This window comes from Schistosoma mansoni (assembly GCF_000237925.1).
Source record: "Schistosoma mansoni, WGS project CABG00000000 data, supercontig 0172, strain Puerto Rico, whole genome shotgun sequence".
Classification (NCBI taxonomy): domain Eukaryota; kingdom Metazoa; phylum Platyhelminthes; class Trematoda; order Strigeidida; family Schistosomatidae; genus Schistosoma; species Schistosoma mansoni.
The window spans coordinates 36,429-47,968 of record NW_017386058.1 but is presented as its reverse complement, the minus strand read 5'-3'; the positions used below and the strand labels follow the sequence as shown (position 1 = coordinate 47,968).

Here is an 11,540-nt window from a genome sequence, read left to right as displayed (position 1 = left end):
GCTATCCATCTTTGCTTATAATGCTTGTGAATTAAGGCTATATCGAGGCAATGCGCACAGTATGCATATATGCTAATTAGAGACTGACCAGTTGCAGTCCTAACACATCGATGGGAAGACTCAAACAAACAATACTAAGTGAATTTGAAGCTATAACAGTTCACCAGTTCAAATCTAACCTCTATATACAAAATATACACATTCAACTCCTTATTTTTCTATAGTCTTAACACTTCTAGTTTCTTAAAAGTTGTAAGTGCCAATAATGATGTAATTTTTCTCATTTTTCTTTGTAAAAACAGACAGTTAGTTATGCTTTATAAATTGCTCTTTCTTATTTATTCTAAAACTATTAGATCAACTAAACCTTGAACAATTTTAATTATTTTGTTAAATGAAATAACATCCTACAATTGATAGACTGTTATATTTAATACTTGAACTCTTTTGATTACTTTGAATAAACTATGTAATATCAATTCATTGATTAATCAATTTTGTACTTGATAGATGAAAAATGACTGTTATATCCTAGCGGAGACATAAGTACGGTAACTTCCGGGACCTATTAATGGACTATTATTCTATATATATTCTTATTGTTTAACAATTGAGTAATTAGATTGTGTATATCCATATTCATCCTATTCTAAGCTTCATTTTGACCTATGAATGATTATTATACGAATTACCGTCCCTAAATTATATTCAGTTTATTGATTATTGTCTCCCACCTTCACAGCCACGTTTGGCTTGATCTTGTATAAATATTATTTTCTATTTTATGGTATGATGTGGTTTGTCTGTCTAGTATATAAACCGAGTATGCTTGAAATAAAAGATTCGCATAGAAGAAGTTGAAATTGGTGTTCTGAACTCAATTGGAAGGGCTAGGTAGACATGGGACCAATAAGGACGCTAGACTACCTATATCGGTCAAACGTCATTGTTTTGGCACAGTGTTAAGATTGGAAAAGTCGTATTCCGATTAATGAATAAATCACGTGATAAAAGCCGGACATAAAATCATAACAGTAACACTTTTTCATATTATCATAGATAGTCTCAAATGAAATTACTTATTAATGAAATTGTACAACTTAAAAGAATAATATCGTTGTCAAATAAAAAATTTCTTCACTGAAAGGTCTTCTTTCTTTTTTTCTTGATGATTCAATCGATTTGTTTCATTTTACTTACTTGCTTACTTACTTACGCCTGTTACTCCCGATGGAGTATAGGCCGCCGACCAGCATTCTCCAACCCACTCTGTCATGGGCCTTCTTTTCAAGTTCAATCCAGTTTTTGTTTCATTTGTTTCATTTCTAACATTTAATTATCAGGGTACATCATAAATCTATTGGTATGAAACCATGATAAGTAACTCATTGAAAAGTAATATTTCTTAGCTGTATTTATTATCATATTTGAATATGAGTTTTCAGTTTGGTTTTTTCAATATTGATTATTAAATGACCGAATAGTTAATGCTTATGTGTAGTACTATTGTGTTATTAATAATCACTGAGAGACTGATATCACGTATACTTTCAATCTCTTTATGAAATGTATGTTTATATATCGTTGATTAATTCCTAGCTATTTGATCAATAATAATTTCATATATTTGAATGAAAAGCTTATATATGTGTGAATATGTAATGGTGATCATTTGCAGCTGAGGCGAATGGTCTTAGTGGTTCTGTGTGCTCTATGCTAAATGAATAAATTGCTGATTTTTCATTGTAGGTCTGGACAATAGCATCGTTTACTTTATGTAGAATTGAGCTTTACAGTTATTCCACAAATGTTACATCATTTTTTTCTGATGACTTTTTTGTGATTGGTAGCCTTGGTGGATTTGATCGTCATCATTTATCCTCAAATTCATGTTCAGTATCTTTTTCAGATGCTTTCTGACTATTATCGACTGACTTCTCTTGTATAGGTTGTAGATTGGGTCTATATCAGTATGTTTATTGATTGCTAAATGATTTAAATATCATACATCTAGAAATTCTTTGGTACTCATGAAGCTTACCGAACCCATACTTTCGATGTTTCCCCAATGGAATTCACGTCTATGGTGATTCGAGTGCAATGACATCAGTGATAGCATATAATTTCTCCTAACTTCTTATCTATGTTGATGAATGAGTAAGTTGGATGGGATGTTCATTTTATCTAATGTAATATTTTTCATAGTTAGTGCAATTTATTCTGTAAGTAGTATTGGATTTGTCTTCTTCTTTGACATATCTTACATTTTGCTTAAAATGAAATAACTGTATTAATTATTGAGTGACACTAACCCTAAAGGACTTCAGAATCCTTTCAATGTTTTCTGATATATATTTTTTGGTGGATGTATATGTATTTTTTCTCATTGAAATTGATGCAACATATATTGAACAATAGTAATATCAAGCAAGTTGAGGTCAAATACATGAACAGTAATTTAAAGACTAGCCGAGTTATTCTTTTTTTGTACAATATGTCCAAGTCACGTTTTTCGTTTTCGGAATAACAGACAGAAAAGAAAAAAAATCTAGTTTACATAATTATTATAATAGTAATGATGTTAATGTAATTGCAACTACCGATCATCGTAAGATTTCATGATATTTACAATTTATTAAAGATTAAATGTTGTTTTTAGATAGGTTTATATAATTAGGTCTTGGTCAAGGATAACCAAATATTATTCTGTAATTATCTTTATCACGTAATAGTAAGGGTGATAATACTATTATTGCAATAATAATGACGAGCAGGTGAATACATCAGAAAGACAACTACAATGAATGATTCGTCAGAAAAAAACACTGAAAAAATGCCTGTTTACTGAATTCTCCTTCTGTTAATGGATGTTTTCTCTTTACTTAACAGCTGTAGGTACAAAAAACGAACCTAACAGGCTTATAAATTCTTCTGCTGGATTATCTGAGACAGTTATCTCAGTCAGTGAATTAAGGAATTATGAATATCTCATAAATTGCTATGTACAAATCATAGTTACTTAAGTATCATACAAGAAACAACATTGGTTCCACTCATTCGAGCACTTCAAAACCACAGCGAAACATAACACGATCTCTTGTATTGTATGAATAATCACTGAATAAATATCAATTATCTAATGATTATGTTACCAAAAGTGCTGGAAAACTTGCTTAATTCATTTATTGAAATCTTGGTGAAAGACACAAATCCATAAAACGCCACCATAGATTTCCAAACAATCTTGAAAGATTTATATTCAAAAGTCCATTAGTACCTTTACAGACTTTACATCTGAGGAAACGAAATTCTATCTTGTGAACCACGCAATAAACCATCTCTTCACATTTACAATTTCAAAAATTTAGTCAATCAGAGTAAATACCCAACTTTATATTCTATACTGAAAATTTAGCGTCTCAAAACCACTCTTTTTGATTCATACAATTGATATCATGAAACAACCCCAATGGTTCGATATCTGCCCGATCGTTGCTGCTACCTTGAAATGGTAGTCGGGTTTGTCTATCGTGATGGACCAGTCGAGCTATACTGGCTGGAACAATTGTTCCTCAAGGTCCTTCCATGCCAGACAGGCTGGTTGAAGAGCGGTAAGACTTTAAGCAGCAAACCCAAGGTCTGAAGGCGAAGTCGCACTACTCACTGTACAGAGGTGTGACGGCAGTAAGGTGTTTCCTTCAGACAACCAGTATAACTGCGATGCTGCCTTCCTACAAGGAGGGATGGGGTTAGAAAAGGTCGACCCTAAAAATGCACACCTCGCCTTATCCCACAGATATCCGTCTCCCGTGGTAAGGTTCCAACAAGTACGGAGCTAACACAAAAATTACCCACAAAAAGGTCGTGTGTGACTGACTTCAAGCAGTTGTCCCTTGGGCACTGCGGTCATGCTCGCAGGTGACTAAGACCACTTCTAATCCAATTTTCTCTTCAAGTACATCCAGAAGAACCTCTCTACAGTGTAGGCAACGGGGAAGTGATAACTGCCCTCCTACCTCTAACTGCACTCAAGATCACTGTATTCATAATCAATCTCCTTCTTCAATTCCTATTACTCCTCCCACCTCGACTTTCAACACTAAACTTCCGGCTTCTTCCTCAAATGTCACCATGGCCAACGATTTCAGTGCGCGAAACACTGTCCCAGGTCTACTAAAACCTCGCTCCAAACTACACATTGGAGCCTTCAACGTACGTACCCTATGTCAAATCGACCAACAGGACTCCTTGGCTAAGACCCTAGAATCTCGTACCATTGATGTATGCTGTGTCTCCGGAGCACACATACAGGATCCTAGCGTGGTCATTCACTTGACCTCAGCCCGCCAAAACGGAGTGCCGACGAGATACACCCTCCATATATCTGGTGACCCTATGACTATTATTACTATTATTATTAGGCACAGCACTTAGTACAAAAGGCAGAACATGCACTATTGGAGTGGATTCCCGTTAACAGTCGCCTGTGCGCTGTCCGGCTAAATGGATCCGTAAGAACTCAAAAGGATAGGGACACACGTCGTTGTCTTTTCGCCGTTTCTGCCTACGCTCTCACTGACTGCAGTCCAGATGAAGTGAAAGATGACTTTTACAGAAAGTTCTGTGAACTTCTTCAAAAAGCTAAGCGCTCAGACATATTACTCGTAGCGGGTGACTTTAATGCCCAATTAGGCAGCTTAAACCAAACAGATAGACATTTAAGTGGATATTTTAGTATTCCGGCTCGGCGAACAAATAATGGTGATCGTCTGCTGCAACTATGCTCAGACAATCGTTTGTTTTTAACAAGCACTAATTTTAAGCATAAGGAGAGTCATCGTCTAACATGGCGACCACCTTCACCGAACCAACGTTGAACTTAAATAGACCATATTGCCATCATTCATCGTTGGAGAGGCTCGGTAGAAGATTGTTGCTCGTACTGGAATACATGTTTAGACTCTGATCACGCTTTAATACGAGCACACATCTGTTTGCGCCTCACTGGACGCAGAAAAAATACATTAAGAAGACCCATTAGGATTGAACTGGAGGACGAGAAAGCCAAAAGTAAGTTTCAGGAACAACTGAGTTCACATTTAGGCAGTTTTGTAAAGGAGACTGACCCAGATGCTGCTTGGAAAGATATACGAACAGCTGTGGAAACAGCAGTAACATCTATTAGTAATTTAAACCATAGGGTTCCAAAAACCCAATGGATTCCTTGTAAGTCTATTTCACTGATAGATTCTCGTAAACTCATTCCATCAAGCTCTGAACACGACGAAGAGCGAAAACAAATCAGATCTAGTTTAACAAAAAGTTTAAGGAACGATCGTGAGCAATGGTGGGCAACGAAAGCAGAAGAGATGGAGAAGGCAGCGGCTGTAGGCAACTCTTCAGACTAATAAAAGAAACCGGAATTAAGAAGTCAAGTGTAAGTGAGACAATCTCGGGAAAACAAAGAACCCTTATCTTCTCTCAGCTCAGACGTTTAGAGAACAGTTTAGCTGGCCTTCAGCTATTGTACAACTACCCACTATTCCCAGAAAACATGAACGGAACATTCAAGTAGGTCCCCCAATCTAGCTGAAGTTCAAAAGGCTATAACTAATCTGAAACGAGAAAAAGCAGCTGGTCCAGATGGATTTGTTCCACAGGTCTGTAAATATGGTGGTCTAATTTTAGCGATTAGGTTGAATAATATTTTGGCTAAAATCTGGGAGTTGGACATAATCCCATCCGACTGGTCACAATCACTGATTGTCCCAATATATAAGAAGGGGTCAAAATCATCTATAATAACCATAGAGGGATTAGTTTGACTAACATAGCATCTAAAGTGCTAGCCTCAATAATTATGGGGCACCTTACAAAGACTCGTGAACACGAGAAAATCAGGCTGGCTTCAGACTTGGTTGTGGCTGCATCGACCACATATTCACTATTCGTCTGGTTTTAGAGCACAAACATGTTTATCGGCGTCCGACAATGATAGTTTTTCTTGACTTGAAAGCAGCATTTGACTCTGTAGACCGAGATGTTCTGTGGCAGTGTCTGTCATTGAAAGGTGTACCTCAGAAGTACATAAACCTTGTGAAGGATCTGTACTCAATCACCAGCAGTCGAGTGAGAGCTTTTGACGAACTGTAATCTGATTTTATAACCTCGAGTGGCGTCCGGCAAGGCTGTCCACTATCCCCATTTTTGTTTAACTTCATCATAGACCTACTACTGCAAATAACACTCGTCCACTGAATTTTCAGGAATCGGTCTCCTACCAGGAGGTTCACTTGTCGACTTGGAATACGCAGATGACATAGTCCTGTTTGGTGAAGACGCTGATAAAATGCAGAGTCTTCTGTTAGCACTGAGTAACGTGACCATTAAGAGTAGAAGATACTCGTAAGTTACTAGTATTTGATCATAGATGCCTTAGAAATATCGCTCGCATCTACTGGGATCACCGGGTAAGTAATAGTGAGGTTAGATACAGGGTATTAGGAAATGATGGAAAATCAGTCGATGAGGTCATGAATCTTCATTGACTGAGATGGTTGGGCCACGTGTTACGTATGCCTGAACATCGATTACCACGACGCGCTATGCTGACTAGTATTGGCGACAGTTGGAAGAGAGTTAGGGGTGGCCAAACCAAAACGTAGCATCAGTGCTTGAAGTCACTAACTTCTAGTCTGAGCCATGTTGGTAGATGCATACTACTTGGTTGGAGTCCGTGTGACTATCGTAACCAATGGTTAGAGACTCTGGGTGACATGGCTCAGAATCGATCACAATGGCGCAAAGTGTACACTCTTTATCTTCCCTTAAACCTTGAGATTAAAACTGCTTCATATTTGTCTTTCTTCCTGCACTATATCCTTATATACAACCTTTCTTTTATATATTACCACCACTAAATTAACTAATTCTATGAATTCGGTGTTCATCTTGTTGTGTTAATGAGGTATGACAACTTGGACCGATGCATATAGGTGCCTGGTTATCCGTTGTAGCTGACTGACTGGTTCGATATCTGACAATATGAGAACATAGAAACACAACCCAAACTGTTTGGAAGTACTTGAAGACTATTGATCACAAGCTCTGAAGCAATATCTTTGGTAAACCGAATGACTGACATCGAAAAATGAGTCCTACTAACAAGCTCCCTAAAGTTGTCCACGAGATAAACGAGAACAAATTGGTCGAAAAACAACTTACTGAGGTTTTCTACAGAATAAGAAAATCATCTAATTGACGAACGAAATGAACTAGTTAGTACCACAATATTATAACGGCAGTGGACCTACAAGAAGCTCAATAACAGAACACGAATCATTCGACCAAAATAGAATAACAGTCATTTACAAGATAAATAGAAGTCTGTCAAAGGCAGTGTGGTTTCGTCATCTTTGCATGGCTTATCCAAAGTGTAAAAATACAGTCTACTTCTTGGTACATTTATTTACATGTCTGGATCCCTTTAGCACTCTATGGGGAAATAGCTAACTCTCTGCAGCTCGCAATAAGGTATATATTCATATATTTGCTGCAGGATACCTTCCAATTCGTTGGTACTAAAGATGAAGCGAATGTATATAATAAATTTGCGGCTTCATTTGACTTTGAGTAGTTCCTTACTACTCATCGAGAATATTAGTTTCATTCGAAAATACGTAAATGATAAGAACCGTAATATTAATACTCTATTCAAAGGGATTACTATTGAGATACACTTGATTGATAAACGGTGACATTATTTACAGAGAGAAGGATGAAATAGCCATGGGATACTCTTTTATAATATAACAGTCCCCTTTCAGGACAATATTAGCCGATTGCTTTATTGTTAGTTTAAAGATTTTCATTTGTATTAACTATATGTAGATGATTCTTTTATTATTTGTGATAATAAGAGTGAGTTTATTTATATTCTAATAGAAAATTGTATTCTTTGGGTGTAAAATGAATGAAATATTTACATTTTTCTGATATTACAATAACAAGGGAATTTGGTGAGATTAAAAAGAAAACTAGTTTACAGGAACTCTTTGATGAATGACTAGCTGATAAGCTTTTATACTTGAGTTCTTATAAAAATAGTTTATATCACTTTTCACATAAATCCAGCGAAATTCCGGTACAAATATCAACTTTTTTGAGGAAACTACATATTGAAAATAGATATCCTAAAGATGTGTCGATATCAGCTATAAAACTCAAACATCCAATTAAATAATTGATCCATGTCAAAAGTATACACTACATAAACCTTATATTTTGAAGAGAATAATTTTAAACCTTATCAAAAAAGCTTCTTTACATTAACCTTGAAGTTAGAGTTCCATGTAATCTACTTGTATTTACCAATAACCTCACGAGTGTGACCGATTCAGTGTGCATTTAATAGATCTTTTGTTATTGTGGAGCTAGGAATCTGAGGTGAATATAGATCAGTTACAGCGGTTGATCACTTAATATTGACTGATTTTATGTTGTGGAGTTCATAATGGTAATTGGTTTCTATAAATCATGTTGTAATATAGTCGGCAGTAGAAGTGATTCGGTATTGTATTGCACTTCATTTTGTTTGATGTTAGGTAGTCATCAAGAAACCCTATATGAAGAAGTAGTGTAAACATCTCAATCATACAAGACAAAAGTCACGAAATAAGTAGTTCAGTTCTGGCCGTAATATTCAGTTTGAATCCTACAAGGATTATTAATACTTAGAAGATTTTAGATAAACCTTTCTGACAGAGACGCCAACCTATCATGAAATTTGGGTTCTTGTTGATTACGTTAAACAATCTAATGTCAGTCAAGAATACAAAACGAATCAACTGAATTATTTACTCTGAATAATCAAAATAGAATGTTACTAAGAAAAATGTTGGTCCTTGTTGAAAGACAAATAATTAATCAAGTAGAAAAGTAGCCTTTTTCAGTTTCCTGAAACAAATAAGAAATATTTCCAAAGTGTAATAATGTATTGTATTCACTTATAGTTTATGTTATATCCCGTGGAGAATTATGAATGGTAACTTTGAGGACTATTTATGGACCAATATGATATATACATATATTTCCTATTGTATAATTGTTAAGTAACTAAACCATTCATATTCGTGTCCCTCTTATTATAAACTTGATTTTGACCTGTAGACTATTATTATACGATTTACTATTCTCGAGTTATCCCTAGTCCACTAATTACTGTTCCCTCTATTCACAGCTACATTTGGCCAAATCTTGTACAAATGTTATTTCTATTTTATGATACGATGTGGTCAGTTTGTTTGGTATATAAACCCAGTATGTTTGAGAATAATAATTCATATTGTAGAGGCTGTTATTAGTGTTCTGGACTTAACTGGCTGGGCTAGGCAGAAAACAGGACTGATTAATACTCAAGACTGCTCATACGGCTTTTGTGTATCATAGCTCTGATCGATAATACATTTCTATCATTTCAAACGAGTGTATTACTTCTCGAAAAGTTAATAGAACATTCTTCAGAGATTTATTCTCTGAAGAAGTGGCTTACACTGAGTCACGAAACGTCAGAAATCTAATTTTTCTACTCACTGGGGTGTTACAAATATATTATTTATTTATAGCAAACTACCCAGTGCTCAATTTATTCAAAATTCTCATTATTATTAAATAAATAACTAATAAGCATTCCTATAGATTGTCCACAAATGATTGTAATATTGTAGCAAAATTACAGAGTACTTTGGTTAAATATGTAAATCATACATTAAATACATTGTTTACACATCTTCCTTCAATTGTCCTTTACATGCTTGATGATTCTTTCAATTTTTCTCTGTTCTTTTCATTTCAATCTTCTACTGTCAGGCATTCTACTTCCAATTAGTGCTACATACTACTTATATCTGTCGGCATAAGTAGCAAACACCACAATATTATTAAAAAGATTAGCTTTAATATTGACTAAATCTTACGTACATTTAAAATTTTACAAGGTAATTAACATAGTTTGTTTCTAAAGTTTATATATTTTTAATTGGATAAAGATGTAATTCACGAAAATAGTTATTCAATAATAGTGAAGTATACTGTACAACATTTTCCAAGATCTTCTTAAACACTAACGATTTGTTCTTTAAACATTTTGATAAGTTGCTCTCCTAAAGCTTCATTCTTAAAGAAAACAAAATACAAAGCAAAATCTGTTCAATCAAAGATCGAACAGTAAAATTTCTATTTTTGAAAATAAATAAATAAGCCCAAATGCCTTGGTACGACCAAGGGTGGGGAGAATCTGTTCTCCCTCTCGAAATGCTCTCAAATGGCCACGAGTGTACAGCCACTGTCAAGGAAGTTCTACTCATTGCCTTCTCGTGGCATTACTATTGTTTACAAAGTTGAGAGAACGAAAAGCGAATGTCCGGCGCTTTAACCAAGTTGGTGGATATAGAGGATCCATCTAGGGGAGTTGGGAAACCCTGATTCCAAACCAATGGTGCACATGGGCTCCAGGATCCTGAGTGAACAAATGGTGTATGAACCTATTGTTGGTCACCGGCTACCATAGGACTGCATCTTCTGATGTTGCTCTGCTGCATTGTGGATCAGACCTTTAGGTCGAAGGCCCCCTAAGAAAACCACCTGTTTCGGTCTGGTAACCCGAGCAGTATCACAGCCCACACACATATCAAGTGACTTGTGTGGGGCATATGTATTTGGTGCCCCTTTGTACCAATATTTATGTGTTCAAATAAGTAAATAAATAAAAGGAAAAGATTGAGTTCAATGCTTTAGTTAAAGTTAACAATATAACTGGAGTTTTGTACATAATGATTTTACTTAACTTAAGTCATTTATAAGAAACATAGAACTGGACACATATGTACATTGGTCTAATTTGTTCCACTATTTAAGTACAATGAGATAAAATTATCAAAATAAGTAGAAGTGGTATAATATAAGCAGGCAAAGAGAATATGTTTCGAAAAGAATGAATTCATTGAATAAGAAACAAAATAATTTTTAGATAAAATTCCTAAGGAAAGACATACAGTTAGAAGTTGGAATTATTTAGTTCAAAAATTTAAAACAAGTAGTTCACAACTGAGATATATTCACCGATGGAAAATAAGTATCTCAAACATTTGGATAGGTTCGCCATAATTGTGCATTGATCTATTTCAATCATTTTAGCATTAACGCTAAGAGTGGTCAGTGTTTTGCGTCTTACTCACACTTTGTCATTATTTTGTCTTATCTTAACTGTTAACCTAAATCTAGTTAAAAACATACTTAGCTGTAATCAGGTCAATTTATTTGAATATGCTTAGCGTTTTGAATGAAAAGAAACAATAAAATTTTGCAAATAATTTAATGTAAAACGACTAAAATATCAAGAAATCAATCCACTGACAAAAAATCTGAATTAGTTGTGTTAAACACCTGGTAGCATTTCTATAAGCAACCATCTTTAAAAGTCGTATATTCTAACCAATGACAGTTCGCAGTCCATTCATGAATGGATTTAGTGTTGACTGTGA

At 35.0% G+C, this 11,540-nt stretch overlaps 1 protein-coding gene across 1 annotated transcript in view; it reads right to left on the bottom strand.

The window, feature by feature from the left end:
- Positions 1-9,940: 9,940 nt before the first annotated feature.
- Positions 9,941-11,540, bottom strand: part of Smp_073830 (cleavage and polyadenylation specificity factor,putative) — a gene marked incomplete at its 5' end in the record, with an annotated part of 18,368 nt that continues 16,768 nt past the window's right edge. The window contains one exon of the mRNA XM_018796453.1: positions 9,941-10,173. Within this exon, the coding sequence (XP_018646862.1) occupies positions 10,114-10,173 (60 nt within the window). The 3' untranslated portion in view covers positions 9,941-10,113. The remainder of the gene's footprint in view (positions 10,174-11,540) is intronic.